The sequence below is a fragment of the Cotesia glomerata genome, linkage group LG2 (assembly GCF_020080835.1).
Source record: "Cotesia glomerata isolate CgM1 linkage group LG2, MPM_Cglom_v2.3, whole genome shotgun sequence".
Classification (NCBI taxonomy): Eukaryota; Metazoa; Arthropoda; class Insecta; order Hymenoptera; family Braconidae; genus Cotesia; species Cotesia glomerata.
The window spans coordinates 20,340,262-20,363,289 of record NC_058159.1 but is presented as its reverse complement, the minus strand read 5'-3'; the positions used below and the strand labels follow the sequence as shown (position 1 = coordinate 20,363,289).

The window sequence follows — 23,028 nt, the reverse complement described above, 5'->3', positions numbered from 1 at the left end:
CATTGTTAACACCCACCCCCGCAATCCATATTGGAAGTAGGTTGTCATAAAATCCGCTCTTAAATCATTTCTACCTCACATATAGCAGATTCTTACCAAATTTGGAGTATATAAGAGCTACACCTCAGAAATTTAAAATTTTCATTGTTAACACCCACCCCCGTAACTCCCTGTGGGGTGAGCTATCGTAAAATTTGTTCATAAATTATTTTTACATCACTTAAAGAAGATTCCTACCAAATTTGGAGTCTGTAAGAGATATAGCTTGAAAATTAAAAATTTTCATTGTTAATACCCACCCCCGCAACCCCCTGTGGGGGTGAGATATCGTAAAATTCGTTCATAGATTATTTCTACATCTCTTACAGAAGATTCCTATCAAATTTGGAGTCGATAGGAGCTATAGTTTAAAAACGGAAATTTTTCATTGTTAACGCCCCCGCAAATCCCTTTGGGGGTGGAATTTCTTAAAATCCGTTCTTAGCTGACCTCTACATGGCAAAAGTAATATGGCTACTAAATTTCAAGTTTCTAGGTCTGATGGTTCCCGAGATATTGTGATGAGTCAATCTATCTATAGAACAGCTCCTATATATATATTTTCGTCCTAGGCGGACGTATGGGGGTTTTTACGCGCAGACGACACTCAATTTGTAAATAATACGCATACGTGCCAGTATCTACGGGGCTGTTTAGAACTTTATACAGTCGAGGACAATGTCACGCAAGCGTCACCAATCTCTATAAAGCCGAGTAGCTTACGTTTCAACTGTCATTTTAATTAAAAAGCGCACCTTTGACTAACTTCAAGACTTTCATGTATTTTTGTTTAGAGGATTAGAGGGTTATGGCGTCGTACGCTATTTATTTATAAATTGAGTATCCCCTGCACGTAAAAACCCGCATACGTCCGCCATAGGACGAAAAATTTTTTAAGCACCATGGGCAAGCCACGCGCAAATACGGTCTCGGTGATAATTATTTGCAGCAGGGATATAAAGCCTCGGCCCTATCGGGCCTCAGCCTTATACTATCTCTGCTGAAAATATTTATCACCTCGACCGTATTAGCGCGTGGCTCGCCCAAGGTACATAAATAACTAAGATTCTTACCAAATTTGGAGTCTATAAGAGTTATATTTTACAAACGAAATTTTTCATTATTAACGCCCCCGCGATCCCTTTTGGGGTTGGAATTTGATAAAATTCATTCTTAGCTGAACTTGACATCATACACGAAGATTCTCACCGAATTCGGAGTCTTTAGAAGTTACAGTTTGAAAATGAAAATTTTAGATTTCAACACCCACCCCTGCTATTCCTACCGGAAGTAGACTTCATTGAAATCCATTTTGAGATGATCTCTAAACACTCACTCCCGCGATCATTATTGGAGTTGATTCGATCGTTGTAAAATCCGTTCTTAGATCATTTCTATATCACTTATAGAAGATTTTTACTAAATTTGGAGTTTATAGTAGCTATAGCTTGGAAATTTAAAATTTTAATTGTTAACATCCACTCCCGCAAACTCCTGTGAGATGAGGTATCTTAAAATTCGTTCGAATATTATTTCTACATCTCTTACAGAAAATTCCTACAAAATTTGGAGTCTGTAGGAGCTATAGCTTGAAAATTAAAATTTTTCATTGTTAATACCCACCCCTGCAACCCTCTGTGAGGTGAGATATCGTAATATTTGTTTATAGATTATTTCTTCATTTCTTACAGAAGATTCCTACTAAATTTGGAGTCGATAGGAGCTATAGTTTATAAACGGGAATTTTTCATTGTTAACGCCCCCGCAACCCCCCTTGTGGGTGGAATTTCGTAAAATCCGTTCTTAACTGACCTCTACTCGGCGAAAGGAATATTCCTACTAAATTTCAAGTCTCTAGGTCTTATAGTTCCAGAGATATCGTGATGAGTGGCTATATACGTGGAAATCTCTTATATATATACTAGCGGTTTCCCGCCCGCTTCGCTGGGCGAATTGAAAAGGAAATAAATTAAATTTTATGTTTTATTTCTATTTATTTTTTTTCATATTTTCTATATCTCAAATTTCTTTTTTTTATCTCATGTGTTTAGAAAATGCAATGCTTTTAATCTGTTACATTTTCGCAATTCCGTAATGAGAACAATTCATCAATTATGTGATCAGCAAAAATAAAATGTATGTAAAATTCTTAGTCCGTTGACTGAATAGCTATATGTAATGTTAAATTTTGGAAACGTTACAATGACTTTTTTGCCGCTGCCAAAGAGACGATTGTTGTAAGAAAATATCACTATAAAGTAAGAAAAATATTTAAATCCGTTGAACTTGGAGGCCATCCCGGTATTTGTCTGTTTCTCTTGAGATTCTATCAAATTTGATATTTGTAGGAACTGTATTTAAAGAATATGAATTTTTTGACAATTATCATTCCTGCACTCCTATGTGGGGGAGAAACTTCGTAAGATCCTATTCGAGATGATTTTTACATGACAAATAAAAGATTCTTACCAAATTTACAACTTTTAGAAGCTATATTTTGGAAATTAAGATTTTTTTTTGTCAACACCCACCCTCGCAATCCTTATTGGGTGTGATTCGTCGTTAAATCCGCTCTTAGATTATTTCTACACCACATGTAGAAGATTTTTACCAAATTTGGAGTCTATAAGAACTATATTTTACAAACGGGAAATTTTCATTATCAATGCCCCCGCAATCCCTTAACTGAAATAGACGTCATACACGAAGATTCTCACCGAATTTTGAGTCTGTAGAAGTTACAGTTTGGAAATGAAAATTTTAGATTTTAACACCCACCTCCGCAATTCCTATCGGAAGTAGACTTTATTGAAATCCATTTTGAGGTGATCTCTACATAAGAGATAAAAAATTTCTAACAAATTTAGAGTTTTTAGAAGCTATATTTTGAAAATTAAGATGTTTTATGGTTAACACTAACCCCCACGATCATTAATGAAGTTGATTCGTTGTAAAATCCATTATTAGATCATTTTTATATCACATATAGAAGACCTCTACTAAATTTGGAGTTTATAGGAGCTATAGCTTGGAAATTCAAAATTTTAATTGTTAACACCCACCCCCGCAAACTCCTGTGAGGTATCTTAAAATTCGTTCGTATATTATTTCTACATCTCTTAGCGAAAATTCCTACCCAATTGGAGTCTGTAGGAGCTATGGATTGAAAATTAAAAATTTTCATTGTTAATACCCACCCCCGCAACCCCCTGTGATTTGAGATATCCTAAAATTCGTTTATAAATTATTTTTACATCACTTACAGAAAATTCCTACAAAATTTTGAGTCTGTAGGAGCTAGAAGTCGGAAATTTTTAATTTTCATTGTTAACGCCCACCCCCGCAATCCATATTGGGAGTAGATTATCGTAAAATCCGCTCTTAGATCATTTCTACATCACATATAGGAGATTCCTACCAAATTTGAAGTCGATAGGAGCTATAGGTTAAAAATGGGAATTTTCTATTGTTAACGCCCCCGCAACCCCCCTTGTGGGTGGAATTTCATAAAATCCGTTCTTAGCTGACCTCTACTCGGCGAAAGGAATATTCCTACCAAATTTCAAGTCGCTACGCCTTATGGTTCCAGAGATATCGTGATGAGTCAATATATGGGTGGGAATCTCTTATATATATAGATATAAATATATAAATATATATATATATATATATATATATATATATATATATATATATATATATATATATATATATATATATATATATATATATCTATATATATAGATAGATAGATAGATAATATCTCACGAATTGTGTTTTTCTATTACTTGAGACAGAAATAATAATGATGGTACAATATTATAAATAGATCATTTTCTGATTAATAATTTATATTTCTAACTTTCATCCAAAAATCAATTACTAAGGGAATTATAGTTATGAATCTTGATATAAGAGACCGATAGTCTATAGTTCTATACGTAAAATAATAGGATCTAAATTTAAGTCTTGAATAGTTCGATAGTTAAAGATAAATGATAGGTTAATATCAATAATTGATTTATGTACTATTACAGACTTAGAAATTTCAAAAATTTATAAATTACATACACTTAAAGAAAGAAAAGTTATATCTAGAAAAGAATTTCTTGATTCAAAAATTGGTCATTATTTACAAGTGGGGTTGACCCCACTTTGGGCCATAACTAAGTGAAAAATTAACATTTAAAAATTTTTTTTATTCTGCTTGTTTTTACGGCGAATTTATGATAAAAAATGTTGTGAAAGGAAAACATAAAAATTTCGATAGCTTTTTTGCCTTTAAAAGTTGGAAAAAATATTGGCTTTTATGTTTTCGGATAAAATTTCTATTGTATCTTTCTTTGATATGTTTTTGATGTACTGTTTTTTTGAAAAACACATAAAAAAGGAACAATTTAAAAAAAAATTGATCGATTTGATCAAAAAAAAAGAAAAAAAATTCCTATAGCCAAGCATAGGGCAAAATGGGGTTGACCCCACTTGTAAATAATTACCCAAAAATTTATTAAAATGAACCATTTGAGTTTATTAATTTTTTGACAGAAGAATATCAATATCTATTTGCACTGTGGAATATTTATCTCTATCACAATAGATAAACAAACAAATAGCTTAACTTAAATTAAGTAAAAAATATTTTGATTATTTCGATCAATTCTTTAGACAAGAAAATATATTCTCAATAATTACTAAAAGTATAATATGTTCTTGGGTAGAGAAAAACTTCTTTAAAAGTCGATTCTTATAAAAAATTTTCACTTATATTTTAGATCGTCATTTATTTACGTGTGACAGTTTTATTTTTATTGACAAGATTTTCAAAACCGCTTAAAAATATTTCATTAAACTTTAATAACTGTACTAACATAACATTCAACTTTAATGAAAAATAATTGAATTTCAAATATTAATAAAGTTATTAAATTTATTTATTAATGAATAAAATTTTATTTGCATCCTCTCAAATCCGAGTTTTGCCGTCGATATTACAAAAAACTTTGTTCGACACAAATCCGCAAAGGTTGGCATTTTGGTAATAAATTTGAAGTGATGACACTCGTCTGAGGTTATGGATACATTCTCAACAAAACCTCGTACGTAATATCCGGTCTCGCTTCACTCGGCCATATAACAACGTACTCTGCGCGAAGAGAAAATAACTATTATAGATAATTTTTTAACTATTTAAATAATTATTTTCTATACTAGAAAATAACTATTTTGCCGACACTGATAATTTTTATTAATTGTTATCGTGATAATGAAAATACAAAAAGTTCTGCTTATTTGGGCCTCCAAAAACTCAGTATTTCATTAAATATTTCGTCCCCCCTCTCCCCTCCTGCCCTCTATTTTACTTAGAGTTTAGCGACCATGAAACCAATTTATCAGTCTGCATCAAAATTCAAAGTCTTCTTTTGGTAAAATTCAGATATAGTAGCATAAATAATAAAAACAAGCAACTTCTGTGATAGATTCACTAATGTGTATCTGAATTTTTCATAGCTTTCGATGTAAATTCATCAGCTTGAAAGAATACTAAAAAACCTTCTGTCGTTTAAAAAATCAATAGCACCACAATAAGCTTCAACCATTTTGTCAGTTAAAGAGTTGTATGTAGAATATTTACGTACGTCAAATGAAAGTTCTACTTTATCCGGAGTCTAGTATTTTAACTTTCTTATTATAAATTCATACAATCAACAATAAATAGCTTACCATACGCTATTTTCGCTGCCAAATTCAGCTTACATTCGTGACGTGTTGCAAATACATACGGATGAGGTTCACCTGGACACCAAGGCACCGACGAACCACAAACACATCTTCCTGCATTTCCCGGATGATTACTATCATTAAATATATCATCGCCTATGAGATTACATCCCGGGCCGGACATTTTAGGACCATGTGGACAATGTCGGCGCCACCTTCCAGGTATCTCTGCAAAGAATAATATACTATCAAATAGCCTTAATAAAATAATAGCTATTAATTACAAAAAAAATAAACAAGTCAAATACAAATGAACTCTCAGTTGAAACAAAAATAAATTTCAAAATCGATACAGGATTGATAGCTTAACATGTAACAACGAGTGCAGATAACGATCGGCTTTTGTCAACTGAACAACTTTATGCTTTTGTGTTGAACAGTTTTTACTTCAGAGTTTTATTTGAAGAATATTCTTTTTTATCAGAGTACAATATAAACTAAAAGTAAAATACAATACGATAATTATTAAATGATGTTCCGTGCAAAGTGCAAATTCAATATTTATTACCTAAAAGATAAAAGATACTTCTTTCATAAAAAAAGAGCTTTAAAAAATGAATTCACGAATAAAAAAAACTGAACTTGATTTAAGAGAAAAAGTTTTGGATCTGTAAAATTATTTTATATTGTTTTGAATCAAGCAGAAATATTCTTAGATCAAAAAATGTTTCTTGGTTTAAGTAAATTTTGCTTAGTTCTGAAACTTTCCTTCTTTATTCAACGCAATTAAATTCTTTGAACTGATTTTCGTAGCTAAAATTTTTTTAACTTCCCGCTAAGAAAATTGAAAATTTTTAAAAGTTGGAAAGTTATTGGTTTTACCACGTTTTTCAAAAATCGAGTTAAGAGCCGGTCCCTATGATTGCAGCTTTTCATTTCTCGTCTAAACAAAGAAGATTTTCGAAAAAAAGGCTCTGCTACGTAATAGAATTTTTAATTATCTATTTTATATCAGAGCGTTTTTTTCGAAATTCTCATTTGTTTAAAAGAAAAACATAAAACTGCAATTAGCTTTATCATCACGAGTGCAACAAGGATAGTACCGTTTCTCGCCGTGAGTGCGACACGAGAAAAAGATGGGACTGGTACTTAATAACGGATGTTGACGTTTTGACTTTCTAGGAAGTTTCCCCGAATATTTCCGCAATGATGTCCGCACACGCGCGCGCGCGTGCGTGCGTGTGTGTGTGTGTGTGTGTGTGTGTGTGTGTGTGTGTGTGTGTGTGAACCTTTCACAGTTTTTGAACGGCTCATCCATTTCAATCGAAATGAGCAGCGTTCCAAAGAGTTCCATTGCCATTAAATTTCCTGAAAAATTGAAGCAATTTGACCTAAAAAAATATCCTTTTTGATGTATTTTTGTTGAAAAAAAAAAATTTTTTTTCCAAAAATGATTTTTTAAATTTTCAAAAAATAAACAAAATCTATATATTTTTAGAGAGTGTTTGCAGGCTTGTATATGAAAACTTAAATTTGTCGGCTAGTAAAAAATTAACAGACTCGATAGAGTCTGGCGCCAAGTTCCGTTCTCAAGCCAGTCTACCGAGTGTGTATATACCGTAAGCAGAACGGTTTTTTAAGGTTACAAATTTTTTTTTATATGATATTTTATAATAGTAGTTCATGCTTTTTATTACGCGTATTACTTGATTAGTATCAATTATCTTTATAATTTCTATTTAAAATTATTAAAAATAATCAGCACAAACTATAGCGACCCAGATTTTTAGATTTTAACTTTTTTCTTATGTAAAAAGCGAACGGCCAGGGACTAAATAATATAAGGATGCATGCTAATCTTATAATAGATGGGAAACTACAGTGAAAAAAAGATATTTGACAGCTTACAATTACGCACGCCAGGCGGCGCAAGAATAACTTTTACATGAACTATAGCTTAAAGGGGATAGTTTGCCACCAGAAATGTATTAAATTAAAATTGTCAATTTTTATTATAATTACAAAAAATACTGAAATCCGAACAAAAACAGTTTCACTGTAAAAAAAATCACGCCAAGTCCACGTTCATAAGACTATTAAGAAAAAAAAATTTTATTTCTTTACAAAAAGATCTAAAATAAAAAATTAAAAAATCCAAGTAACCGATATGGTTGTATATTATTTTCGGAAATTAAAAAAAATTTTGTTGTAAATTTGAAAATTAAAGGAAACAATTTTGGAACGTACTTGGTGTGCGTCATTGTGTACTTCAATTTTTTTTAAAAGTCCTAATAGATAGATTTTAGGAATTTCATAAAAAGTGAAATTTTTCGTAACCACGCACACTAAATACGTTCCAAAATTGTTTCTTTTAATTTTTAAATTTACAACAAAATTTTTTTTAATTTCCGAAAATCATATACAACCATATCGGTTACTTGGATTTTTTAATTTTTTATTTTAGATCTTTTTGTAAAGAAATAAAATTTTTTTTTCTTAAAAGTTTTATGAACGTGGACTTGGCGTGATTTTTTTACAGTGAAACTAGTTTTGTTCGGATTATTATGTACATGAGAAACTTGTGAAAACTTGATCAAATCTACAAGAGCTTTTTTGTGTTTTATTTTAGTCATTGTTTTATTTGTTTTTTTAATTTTTAAATCTTAACATCAATTATATAGTCATTGTCGAAGTAATATAAAAAAATGCTCGTGAAACTTAAGAAAAAAAATGTTAAAATAGCTTAATTTCATCGATTTTGAAAAACATATTTCTAATATTTCTAAACAAAAATTTAATTTTAAATTTGCAGCTTAAATAACGAATTTATTTAGTTGAAAATTTCAAGAGACGTTTTTGTAGAGGATTAAATTCCCTTCAAGAACCTTTATTGGATTTTTTCCGGATACTGTTTGTGACAATACTTTTCCCCAAAATTTAACTAAATTCGACCGATGGCGGAGATATCGGCTGGGTAGGGTATTTTACGCTCGCCCTTTTAAATATATAATAAATTAACCCGGAAACCCCTCAGGCTGGGTTAGTGCACATTTGGACGCCAGGTAATTTTTATGAAAAATTACCAAAAAAATAATAACAATTCCAGGGGCCGCGCCGGACGATCAATCAACGATTCGAGTTAATGCGGATGAAAAGCGCAGGTTGCAGTACAATTAAAATAAAATTAGGGTAAAATACAGAGTAAGAAACAATAAGTAATTAAATCTCTGTAATATTCCGAAAGATCCTGCTAAAATGAAGGACGGATGACAGGGAAGTAATCCGGGAAGTAACTTACATAAAATAAATCATTATTGAATCAGAAAATATTAACAAAAATAAATTATTTATTTATAAACGGTGTTACTTAAAACTAAATCTGCTTTCCAAATAACAGAATAAATCCTTTATGGAACAAATATAATAGATTTCAAACAATTAAACCAATATAAACGATAATTTTAGATATTAGCTTTTCAATATTATTTACAAGCGTAATAATAATTAATGTAAGTGTAATACTTTAATTAGTAATTGCTGGCCATTTCAGGGACCCACACGAGGCTTTAGGGATAGGTACAAGTATTCCCTTAAAATAACCCTTACTCGATACGGGATCGACCCGATAAATCGATAGTGAATTTAATTAAACAATAAAAGAATAAATTATTTAAGCCAGGAGACAGCGGTGTGCGGATATTAATCAATCTCAACTTGTGAGTACTCACCAAAAAGGAAACTCAACCCAAGGCACCAAATCCACACTCCTTACAATAGCGGAGGTCCCGCGTGTGTACCTCACACCAAGCGGGCCACCGCGTGTCTGCTCAATTTTTGTCACCGTAAACCGTTCGAGGCCTCGTGTTCGACAACAAGGGCCTCTCTAGCCATTTTCCCTACTTCAATAAACTCTTTGCTCGCGATCGATATTTTAGGGCCTCACCCGTGCGAGTAAAGGCTATAATTTATCACTCATAGTAAAATTAGGTACTATATGACAATGATTTACGGCCATGCATACAAATAATAATAATAATAATAATAATATATTATAAATAATTCATTATAACTGTCTGAAAAAAAGATAAATTAATTCTTAAATTAATAACAATAATATTAGAAATTTCAAATATAAATAATAATACTAATAATAATAAATTCAATAAATAAATTAATAAATAAATATAAAATAATAAATTCAGAGACACACTGAGTGTGGATCTGTTGCCAAATTTAGGCGCAGGGAGGGACGCACACAGGGAATAAAAACCCTGTGACATGTTTTTTAAGTGAATTACAAAATTCCAAAGTTAAAAAATCAAAGTATGAAATCATACCAATTTTCAAGGCGTGGTTATGAAAAAATGGTTCATCTGACAATAAATTTCAATCAATCTTTTTTTGTAGACCATTAAATTCTCTTAAAAAAATGTCTCTCAAATAAATTAATTTCATTTACCTCGATGGTTTTCGGAGTTAATTTAGGAGTTGGTTTAAGAGTTAAGAGACAAAATCCCGTGGAAAATAAAATCCAAAATTGCGATGATAGATCTCTTAATATTAATATTAAGGGCTCAAATTCTCACAATATTTATTTTTGTGATTCCAAATAATATATTCGATATATTTAATAGCTGCACTGAAAAAAAATTTTTCTACTCCGTACGATACGAGATCGCAACTGTCACGATCTACACTTTACTATCTAGAGGAGAGTGAGGTTAGGAAAACTGTATACTAACGGTAGCAATACATTTCGTGAATGGCACCGAATAGATCGTGACGGTAACGATTCAGACTGCTACTCGTAGCCTCTACGAATCGTACCGGTAACGATTTAATTTTACGATACAGTAGATCGTGCCGAGTAGAAAACTTTTTTTTCAGTGTGATTAGTTTTTGAAATTGATCGGTAGAACCGTTTAAAAGATATACCAAAAAAACCACATTTGAAAAAATTTTTAACTTCCTGCTAAGAAAATTGAAAATTTTCGAAAATCGGAAAGTTATTGGTTTTAACCAGTTTTTCGAAAATCGAGTTTTCATCAGATCTCAACGTTTTGAGGTCCTAGGAAGCTTCCCTGACTATTCCCGCAATGGTGTCTGTATGTATGTATGTATGTATGGATGTATGTATTTATATGTGTGTGTGTGTGTGTGTTTTTTTTTGTTTAAGGGGGGGGGGGAATCCTTTTTACGGATTCTAGGCATAGTTGTTTGGCCTGGATATGTGGCGACTCGACGTCGACTAGAAATTACTTTGGGATTACCCAGCGTATACATCTGGACCTGATTAGGTCCCGAAGAGGCACGCCCAATTAGGAAATCCCTATAAGGGCCTAATTAGCCCCCAATCGGGCAATCCCAACATAAAAATAAAAATTTTTATTCAGTTTTTCCCGATAGGGCCCTGCGTGGGACCTAAATGGAAAATCCCAGCGTAAAAAAAAATACAATTTCTAAATTTTCCCCAGTGGGATCTGTGTGGGGTCTAAGAGGGATAACCCAACGAAAAATAATAATAAAATTGCTAAGTTTTTCCGAGTGGGATTGGTGTGGGACCAAAGAGGATTTTCCCAACGTAATGTAAATAAGGCATCGATGGGTTTTCCTAACTGGGCTCGTAGTAGGATCCAATTGGGTTAACCCAACCTGAGAGTAGATGCATGAAGAAATAATCTTTAAATTTAGACAATCGTTTATTTATATAAAAAATCAATCACCCAAAGATCTGTGAGCTTATATTATTAGCATATATTCATTGTAAATTAATTAGAAATAAAAATAAAAATTAGCCGATAAGTATAGAAAAGAATTAGGAAAAAAAATCATCTAACATTGTTGAATAAAAACTATAAAATTTAGCTTCATAAAATTTTACATAACCTTATATTTTGAAAAATTTAATTTTACGAGATTAAAAATACATTGTAAAAAATCGGGATGGATTCGGAGTAAATCTTAATCCAAATTAAAATTTAGTCCCATTACTCGGAGTTTTGGAGTAAAGTAATTAAACAATTCGCGTGTAGAGTGAATCCGAAGTTTTTTTAGCGGTTATTCTAGATTAATTTGGGATCAATTCTAGATTAAATTCAAGTACTCCACAGAAAAAAAAGGTTCACTTGAGCCAAGAAAACATTTTTCTTTCTAATTATTTTCTTGAGCGAAAAAAAAAATTTTTTTTGGCACAAGAAATTTCACTTATTCCAATAAAATTAATTTTCTTGCTTATTAAAGAAATAAGTATCTTGATCCAAGAAAATTTATTCAAGTTAAGAAAATCTTGTTGTTTTGAGAAAATTCAGCCTCTTGCTCGAAAAAATTTAGTTCTTGATAGAAGTAAATTTTCTTATCTTGAGAAAATTTCTCTCTTGCTCCAAAAAATTAAATATCTCGATAGAAGTAAATTTTCATTAATATTTTTATTGAATAACATGTCAAATGGGAAGATCAAATAATATTGAATCATTTTTTTTTATTCAAAATGTATAATTGCACGCTAAAATAATACAAAATCGGTATCAAATATTTAAGAGAAAAATTTTCTCAAGGTGAGAAAATTTTTTTCTCAACTGAAGTAGGTGGCGCTGCTTCCCTAATGTATCTAAAAATCTTGATTAAATATAAAAATTTATTGTATCAAGTATTTATGATAAGTTGAATTAAGAAAAAACTACTTCCACCAAGAATAAAATTTAAAGAAAAATTTTTACTTCGGCCAACACAACTTCGGTCTTCCTTCAGGCATCCGAAAATTTTCTTAAACCAAGAATTTTGTTCTCCAGTAAAGGAATTTTCCTTTCTGTGTGAGTTCTTAGACTGAAATACATTTTGATGTTGCTGAAACAAGATTCATACTCAGAATTTTTACTTCTTAGTATAAAAAAAACTTTTAATTGAAGATAATTTTTATTGTCAGTATGTAAAAATTCAATTTTTGAAAAATATCCAACTTTTGAGGATTCACATTTGCAAAAGAATTTATATTGTAAAAAAAATTAAACTTTTTCATAATTAAATTTTTATCCATACAATAAAATTTTAAAAAATAACTTGCATTTCAAAAAAATTTTAATTTTCAAAAAAAAATTTTTTGTGTTAGTATAAGGGGGATTCTAAATTAAATCGGACAGTTATAAGGAATTTTATTTTTTATTTTTTCAATTTTTTTACATTTTTCGGTAAATTTTTTTTTTTTATTTTTCAATTTTTTATTTAATTTATACAAAAATTGTATTTTCACGTCAGTAAAGTGGATAAATAAAAAAAAAAAAAAAAAAAAAACAATTTCTTAAAGCTTGAGCATAACATGAATAATGTCTCAGTCAACCGGTAAAGTTCATGTATACGAGATAGGAACTTTCCTCATCAGCACTCCCGCTTGGACCAGCGGTAACGTCAAGGACTGAGGACCCAGAGAACGCAAGTTCGAGCCCAACTCACGACAAGGATTTTTTCGATCAACGATTTCATTTCAATTCAAATTAAATTTACTAATGGGGTCTAATATAATATGAGTATCTGATCCTAAATTATTTTTAATCTTTTCGAAAATCATAATATTTTTTCTTTCAAAATTTAGATTGGGTTCTGATAGGGATTTCCCCCTTGGGACCTAAAAGGGATTGCCCAATGAGGGTCGCATAGGACTTTGCGTGACATCCCCATGTGGGGTCCCTATTAGGAAACCCAACGCGGGCCCAATAGGTCTTACATTAAAATTTCTAGTCGGGACGCAGTGTCATACTAAAGCTCGACGCTAGCGCCCCTACCCACTAAACCCTAAACCCCTTTTCCTCTTTCCCCTAATCCCTCATGGAAACCGCCGTTAGGCATTACTTCGTGAGGGGAGGATCTAGCTACTGCTCTTTCTTCTGGTAGCTAAGGTGTTTTTTTACCTTTCTTTTAGTTGTTGTCATTTGCTCTTCTTCTTTCGATGGAACGCAAGTCTATGAGGACTTCTGTTGCAAATGTGCTGATGGCATTCCAGGAGGCTCTTGATGACAACATTGCTTCTACTATTGTCTCTGGTTGGATTTTCTTCTTTAGGATCATCTCCAGCTCATCTCGCTGTGGGTAAAATCGTGGGCACTCAAAGAAAACGTGCTCCGCGTCTTCATTGATTCCTGGGCAGGACGGGCACTCCGGTGAGTCATCATGCTTGAAGCGGTGAAGATACGTCCGAAAACATCCATGTTCTGACAACAACTGCGTCAGATAGTAATTGACCTCGCCATGACTTCGGTTTAGCCAAACGTCGATCTTCGGTATGAGACGGTGTGTCCATCTCCCTGTTGTCGCGGCGTCCCACTGCGATTGCCATCGTGCGATGCTGTTCTGCCGTTCTTTAGCTCTGAGTTCCTCGGCACTTAGTGTGGTTGTCCTCTTTCGTTGGTAAAGGTTCCGTCTTTCCTCAGCTAGGACTCTTGTGTGTGTGTGTGTGTGTGTGTGTGTGTGTGTGTGTGTGTGTCTGTGTGTCTGTGTGTGTGTGTGTGTGTGTGTGTGTTTTTTTTTTTTTTTTTTTTTTTTTATCTTAGGGGGGGAATCCTTCTTACGGATTCCAGGCATAGCTGTTCGGCCTGGATATGTGGCGACTCGACGCAGCGTCATACTAAAACTCGACGCTAACGCCCCTACCCACTAAACCCTAAACCCCTTTTCTTCTTTCCTCTAATCCCTCATGGAAACCGCCGTCAGGCATTACTTCGTGAGGGGAGGATCTAGCTACTGCTATTCCTTCTGGTGGCTAAGGTGTTATTTTTCCTTCCTTCTAGTTTCTGTCATTTGCCCTTTTTCTTTCAATGGAACGCAGCTCTGTAAGCACTTCGGTAGTAAACGTGCTTGTGGCGTTCCAGGCAGCTTCGGATGACAGCATCTCTTCTACTATTGACTCTGGTGTGATTTTCTTGTTCAGGATCTTCTCTAACTCATCACGCTGTGGGTTAAAACGAGGGCACTCAAAGAAAACGTGCTCCGCATTTTCAGCAACTCTTGGGCAAGACGGACACTCTGGGCAATCATCGTGCTTAAAGCGATAAAGGTACTCCCGGAAACAGCCGTGTCCTGACAACATCTGGGTCAGATAGTAGTTGGCCTCGCCGTGATTCCGGTTAAGCCAAACGTCAATCCTTGGTATGAGACGGTGTGTCCATCTCCCTGTTGTCGCGGCGTCCCACTGCGATTGCCATCGCGCGATGCTGTTCTGCCGTTCTTTAGCTCTGAGTTCCTCGGCACTTTGTGCGGTTGTCCTCTTTCGTTGGTAAAGGTTACGCCTTTCCTCAGCTAGGACTCTGAGCGGCAAAGTTCCGGAAATGACACACACTGCTTCCTCTGATATTGTTCGAAAGGCGCTGGCTACTCTTAGCGCGCTCAGTCGGTAAACTGGACATGCTTTCCTCCATGATTCTTGGATCTCAAGTGCGTCGGCCCAAATGGATATACCATATGTGAGGACCGATGTAACTACTGATGATAGCAATGACCTCCTTGTCTACTTCGGGCCACCGATGTTGGGCATCAATCGTACTAGGTTGGCTACTACTGCTGATGCTTTGGTGGTCACGTGTTCAACTTGTTGTTTAAAGTTAAGTCGGGCATCGAGCATCACTCCCAGATATCGAATGAATGGTTGGGATGTGATTTCTTGGTCTCCGACGTTTAGGTTGATCGTTTCCACCACTTTTCTGCTAGTGATAAGTACAGCCTCGGTCTTCTGTTTAGCCAGTTGTAAATTTACTGTGTCCATCCACTGGTTAATTCGCTCAAAGGTGATAGCGAACATATGTTTTATCTCATCAAGATGCTTGGCGACTATTACTACGGCTACGTCGTCCGCGTACGCTACCAGTTTGACGTTTCTTGGTAGTTTCAGTCTCATCAATCCGTTGTACATGACATTCCAGAGAAGTGGACCGAGAACAGAACCCTGCGGTACACCTCCAGTAACATCATACTCCTTTGGACCATTCTTCGTGTCATATCTCAGGACTCTATCTGTGAAGTAGCTAGCGACTATCCTTCGTAGGTATCCTGATACGTTCATCTCTTGAAGGGCTTGCATGATGCAATCCCAGTTGGCGGAGTTGAAGGCATTTTTGATGTCTAGGGTTGCCACCAGGCAATATTTCTTCGTTCCTCCCTACCATCTGGTACCGGCGATTGCGTCTTTGGCTATACCGACAACCAGGTTGATCGCGTCCAGGGTTGATCGTCCTTTCCGAAATCCGTACTGATTGTCTGCCAAGAGTGGATCGACAACTGCTTCTATCCTTTGGTGGATTATACGTTCTAGTATCTTACCGGCTGTATCCAGCATGCAGAGTGGACGATAAGATGACGGTTCTTCCGGTGGCTTTTTCCCTTTAGGAAGTAGTACTAGCCGTTGTTGTTTCCACTTCCGAGGAAAAATCCCTTCCTTCAAGCAGATGTTGTAGACGTCGAGGAATAACGCTGGCGCTGCTTTAATAGATGTTTTCAAGGCAATATTAGGGATTCCGTCCAATCCCGGTGCTTTATTATTCCCGACGCGGTTACAAGCTTCCATCAGTTCTTCTTTCGTGACAGGTGGAATATCATTCAGTTCGTCCTGTGTCAACAGATAGTTGAAAACGCGCTGTCGTGGAAACAGCGCAGTCACGATCTTCTGTAAGAGTTGAGGACACGTAGGAGACGGCATTGGCTGATATTTCAGGTGTGCCATGACTACCTTGTAAGGTCTACCCCACAAGTCTTTGTCCACCTCGTTGATTAGCTCTTTCCAGCAGTTCTTCTTGCTATCCTTGATGGCTTTGTTTAAATGTCGACGAGCTTTCTTGTATTCTGCGACTAGTTCCACTGAGTCAGGCCGCCGATAACCACGCTGAGATATTCTTCTTTTCTTGAGACACTCTTTCCGTAGGAAGCTGATGTGTTCGTTCCACCAGTGCACCGAAGGTCTTTGGTTCATGCCCCGTTTACGGGGCATGTAGGTGTCGCAAGCCTGGGTCACTCTCTTCATCAAGTCCTTGGTCATTTCTTCTGCAGATCCAGTAGTAAGCGGTTCACTATTTAGGGCAGCTACTAGAGCACCTGGGTCAAAGGATTTCACCTTCCACCCAACGATGTCAAGTTTCTTAGCCGGTCTTCTAGGATTCTGGTCCTTTGATACTTCCCAGAGAATCGCATTGTGATCGCTGGCCGTGTAGATCTCCATCACCTTCCAGTCGTAGTTTCCTCTGATGTGGCTGCTGCTGACAAAAGTAAGATCCACAATAGAACTTGCGTCTCCTTTAGTGTACGTCGGCGCATCGCCGCTGTTTAACAATACTACATCTAACGTAGAAAAAGCTTCCAGTAGTTCTTTACCTCGAGCGTTGGTGTGTTTGCTGCCCCATTCCACTGCCCAGGCGTTGAAGTCTCCAGCTATTGCCACTGGGTAGTACTGCTTCGCGTCCTCCGTCAGTCGATCCAGAAAGTCCATGAATTCAACAATAGTGAGGCTAGGTGGTGTGTAGCAGCTGTAAAAGCGAATGCCATCTACCGATGCTGCTACAAAGCCGGCGCTGCCATTGTTAACGACACTCTGGAAGGGGAGCTTGCGACAGGACCATATGACAGCTTTTTTGGTGCAGTCAGTTTCCCATGGTTGGCCGCCGAGGTGTTTATACGGTTCCGATATAAGCACAAGGTCAAGCTTCTGTTCACGTACTGTCTGCATGAGCAAATCATGTGCCGCTTCACAGTGATTGATGTTTAGCTGCAGTATTCTCATTTTCGTTTATCAGTTATCTTCTTGAGTGCCTCTTGGTATACTGGGCATCTGCTTGTGCCGGCATGATGGGCTGTGTGTGTGTGTGTGTGTGTGTGTGTGTGTGTGTGTGTGTGTGTGTGTGTGTGTGTGTGTGTGTATGTGTGTAACCCTATTCTAACTTTTGAATGGCTTGACCGATTCGATTGCGGTTGGCGCCATTTGAAAGGACTTAACCTAAATATTTAACCTAAATTCTTAATACAATTTGAACCGATTCGAACCAGTAGATTTTGAGAAATTGCAAAAATAAAATTTTCAACAAAAAGTATGCCACAGGGTTTTTATTCCCTGTGTGCGTCACTCCCTGCGCCTAAGTTTGGCGACAGATCCACACTCGGTGTGTCTCTGACTTTTATTATTTTGTACCTATTTATTAATTTATTTATTGAGTTTATTATTATTATTATTATTATTATTATTATTATTATTATTATTTATATTTGAAATTTTTGATACTATTGTTGTTAATTTAAGAATTAATTTTACTTTTATTTCAGGTATCTACAATGGATTATTTATAATTCATTATTATTATTATCATTATTATTTGTATATATCACCGTAAATCATTGTCATATAGTACCTAATTTTGCTATAAGTGATAAATCATAGCCTTTACTCGCACGGGTGAAGCCCTACAATATCGATCGCGAGCAAAGAGTCTAAAAAAAATTTGGGAAAATTGCTAGAGAGGCCCTCGTTGTTGAACACGAGGCCTCGAACGATTTACGGTGACAAAAATTAGGTAGACACGCGGTGGCCCGCTTGGTGTGAGGTATACACGCGGGACCTCCGCTATTGTAAGGAGTGTGGATTTGGTGCCTTGGGTTGAGTTTCCTTTTTGGTGAGTACTCACAAGTTGAGATCGATTAATATCCGCACACCGCTGTCTCCTGGCTTAAATAATTTATTCTTTTATTGTTTAATTAAAATCACTATCGATTAATCGGGTCGATCCCATAGCGAGTAAGGGTTATTATAAGGGAATACTTGTACCTATCCCGAAAGCCGCGTGTTGGGTCCTCGATACGGCCAGCAATGTTTTAATTAAGACATTACTTCATAGTTCATTACTGCGATTATTATTTTTAGGCGCAATTTACTTTTGATGTTACCGAATATTGAATATTAATTGATATTATAATTGTTATTTCGGATTTAATTTATAAATAATATTAATAAATATTATTTGCCATTAGAATTATTTATATTTTGCGACCAATTTTGTTCAAAATTAATTAACGCAGTATTTCAAGCACCAATTATATTTAATATTCTTAAATTTTAATCATTATTATAATTATTGTTTTGATTGCGGTTATTGTTATTCTCGAACGCAAGGTTAGATTTAAGTTGAAAGGAAAGTTATTTGTCAATCAAAAATTCCATAAAGGATTTAATTTGTTATTTGGAAAGTAGATTTAGTTTTAAGTAATACCGTTTATAAATAAATAATTTATTTTTGTTAATATTTTCTGATTCATTAATGATTTATTTTATGTAAGTTAATTCCCGGATTCTTTTCCTATGACTCATCTTCCTAGTTCAATTCGTTAACATAAAATATTATTTTATAATTAATTATTTATTATTTCTAATTGTAAATTCTGTCTTGACCTTGACTTTAGTTACTTTGAGATTTGCCTTTTCATTCGCATTAGTTTAAATCGTTAATTGATCGTCCGGCGCGGCCCCTGGAATTTTTATTATTTTTGGTAATTTTTCATAAAAATTACCTGGCGGCAAATGTGCACTAACCCAGCCTGAGGGGTTTCCGGGTTAATTTATTATATATTTAAAAGGGCGAGCGTAAAATACCCTACCCAGCCGATATCTCCGCCATCGGTCGAATTTAGTTAAATTTTGGGGAAAAGTATTGTTACAAGTATTTTTGAAATAACTATCAAGTGTCTGTACCGATCGATTTAAAAAACTAATTAGCTCTCAACCATAAAAAACCACGTCGATCGACTCCAAAAACGTCAAAATCGGTCCATCGGTTCGAAAGAAATCGTTGACGAAAAATTTGGAAAAAAGTGGTTTTTTTGCATAGCTCCGACATTCCTTTTCGGATCGTTTTTAATGTAATTAAATAATTATTAGATCTCAAAAAACCACGTTGATCGCTACCAAGAACGTGAAAATCGGTTTATTGGTTCGAGAGATACCGTTGATGAAAAATTTGGGAACAAGTGTTTTTTTCACATAACTCCGACATTTATTTTTGGATTATTTTCGATCTAATAAAATAATTATTAGAGCTCAAAAAACCACATCGATTGCCGTCAAGAACGTCAAATTCGGTTGATTGTTTCGAGAAATATCGTTAATGAAAAATAATCCATGTATGTTTAGAGAAACTATGTCATATGTTACAAACCTTATAAAAACGATTAATCTGTTGGAAAATATCAAAATTCAAAATTTTTAAAAAAGTTTGTTTTCAGCAACCACCAGCTTCTCGAGCTCGGAGAGTTAAAAAAAATAGGATAGTTGTGATTTTGAGCTCGAAGAGCTCAAAACTGGAATAGATAAAATTTCTTGAACGCGGAAAAAAGTAAACTGTAATATTCACTCGGATTCCGGTTATTAAAAATATAAATATTACAGAACTTAATGTAGAAAGTATAAAAGTAAAAAATAGTCATTATAGTAAATAACGACTATTTCATCTTAAAAAATTACAATTTCAAACAGTAAAAATTGCCATTTCAATATATAGTCCATATTATGAGAAGAAGGGGAACTCAGATGAAAGAGAAGGGGGTCTCACTCTGGGAGAATTTAAAATTTGGAACAGTAAAAATTATACTTTTAAAATATACATTTTACCAGTCCAAGCAAGTCAATAATTACACTTTGATTTTTAAAGTCTAAATTCTTAATTATTATACTTTAACATTTTAGACATTCACATAGCGAATATTGATGTTTGAAATAGTATTTTCTTCCATGTAAAGAGTAAATTATAACGTTTAAATGGTAAATATTATAAAGTGAATAGTAAAATCACGATTTTACTGTTTGAAATGGTAATTTTTAGCAGTTGATCATTACTTATTATAAATCGACTGTTATTTATTACAGTTTACTTTTTTCCGTGTATGAGCTCGTACTTAGCGGGAAGTTCCAGGGATGGCCTGCGAGGTTAACCATTTCCTAGACTTTTTTTTAATCAAGTTAATTATATCAGCGTATATACTCTTTTTGAATTAGTTTAAAGAGTAATGGAAATATTTTCGAAGCATTCCAGGTACTCGGTGTCGTGCATAATTTCATCTTTTTTATAGCACGACTATTCTTATCCTCTGCGTGATATAGGTATAATTGGCACTAGACGCAAGATTACAGAGAATCTTTTTTTTTTTTTTGGTTATTTTGTATTAGGGTTAATTTATTCATTCCATTATTCTTTTTCTTTTTCTCATATGTATATAAATAGTTTTGACCCGCGCCTTCGCTCGCGTTGATGTCTTTGCGCACGTGTCAAAGACCGGTGTCAACACAATAATTTGATAATGTTGTCCTTAATTTCTAACCAGAATCATCAAGATAATACAAAAGTTCCCAATTTAACAGATTGATTATACACCATACGTACAATGACAGTAAATACTGTCTTTCTTTACCGAGATGATTTTTGAAAATTTATTTTATCAACTATCCACTCTTATAATTTAGATGAAAAATATGAAAATATATCATGAAAGCAAACTATTCGTAACGTGATTGGTCAAATATATCATAAGCATGAAAATATAGATAATTCCATACCAACGTTCACACGCGCGCTTGCACGTGCAACGTACACTAGTTCACTCTTATAATTTAGATGAAAAATATGAAAATATATCATGTGAGCAAACTATTTGAAACGTGATTGGTCAAATATATCATATGCATGAAAATATAGATAACTAGCTATTACCCGCCCGCTCCGCTGGGCACTTTATAGAATGGTATTTTTAGTAGATTTTATAAAAATTGCAGCCGTCCTCATGGCGCAACTTTGAAAAAATTTAGTCGTTTTCTGACTCAATTTGTCGAGCTGAGTCAGAAAATGTATATAGTTCAAAAGTTTATATATGTATGTATTTATATACAGTAGCGCTCAAAAGTATTTTGACAAATATATTTAATGGTTTAATTAAAAATAAATATGAAACACAATAATCATTTATTTATTTTTTTTAACACCTTTTGAATAAACTACAGAATAGTGTCAAAGAGGTTCTTATTCGTAATAAAAGAAAGTTTAATTTTTAAAATAATAGGAAAATGGTGGCTCAAAAGTATTTTGACATTTTTGAAAAAAAAACTAATTTAACGCATAATTATAATTTACAGCAATAAATATATTAGTATTTAGTAGCATATCCCTTGGCCTTTATGACAGCCTTGCATCGCTCAGGCATTGAGTCGATTAATTTTTGTAATCGACTTATTGGAATTTGATCCCACTCATTTTTTAGAGTTTCAAACAAAGCGTTTTTGTTTGAATAATTTTGGGTTTTTACACTACGTTTCAATTCTTCCCAGAGATTTTTCATCGGATTCAAGTCGGGACTTTGACTTGGCCACTCAAGAACTTTAACTTCTTCACGATTTAATAAGTCACTAATATGCTTTGATCTGTGTTTGGGATCATTGTCTTGTTGAAAATACCACTTAGCTGGCATGTGATGTTTAGCATATGGTAACATCTGAGACTTTAATATATTTGCATACATGAACCGATCCATTTTTCCTTCTATTCGAACTAATGGTCCAACTCCAGACCGTGAAAAACATCCCCAAACCATCACACTACCACCTCTATGTTTAACTGTGGGTATTTGATACCGATAATCGTATTTTTGTTTACTGGACGCCGAATGTACTTGATACCATCAGATGACATTAAATTAAATTTACTTTCGTCACTCCATAAAACTTTAGACCACTCTAAACTTGACCACGATATATGCCATTTCGCGAACTCAAGACGATACTTCCTGTTTTTTTTCGATATTAAAGGTTTTTTAGCCGGTCTTCGGCCATGTAACCCTAGGACCTTTAGGCGTCGTTTAACAGTAGAAACATGAATATCTACGTTATATTTTTCTTTTAATTCATTTTTTATCATTACAGCGGACATCCGTCTATCATTTGCTGATAACTTTTTTATAATATGATCGATGTAAGAAGAAGTTTTTCTTGGGCGGCCTGTTCGAGGCTTACTTTCGACAGTTTTTCGTTTGTTATAGACTTTATTCCATAAGCTAACTAACTGTCGAGACACTTTAAACAAACGAGCAACTTCTGTTTGTTTCATTCCTTGTTTTAATGCATTAATAACGGCTTTTTTAAAATCACTAGAATATTCCTTGCACTTAGGCATATTGAAGTAACCACAACAAGTAAATATATGTAATAATAAAAACTAAGGAACAAGTAATCTGCGAGAGTATTTCAAGTCAAATGCGTGTCAAAATACTTTT

The 23,028-nt window shown here is 34.2% G+C and overlaps 2 protein-coding genes across 2 annotated transcripts in view; one reads left to right on the top strand and one right to left on the bottom strand.

Annotated features, from left to right (window-relative positions):
- Positions 1–23,028, top strand: part of LOC123259742 — a 418,255-nt gene that overhangs the window by 189,802 nt on the left and 205,425 nt on the right. The window lies entirely within an intron of this gene.
- Positions 1–23,028, bottom strand: part of LOC123259748 (insulin-like growth factor-binding protein 7) — a 227,441-nt gene that overhangs the window by 117,741 nt on the left and 86,672 nt on the right. Inside the window, exon 3 of the mRNA XM_044720426.1 lies at positions 5,761–5,985. Coding sequence (XP_044576361.1) covers positions 5,761–5,985 — 225 coding nt within the window. The remainder of the gene's footprint in view (positions 1–5,760; positions 5,986–23,028) is intronic.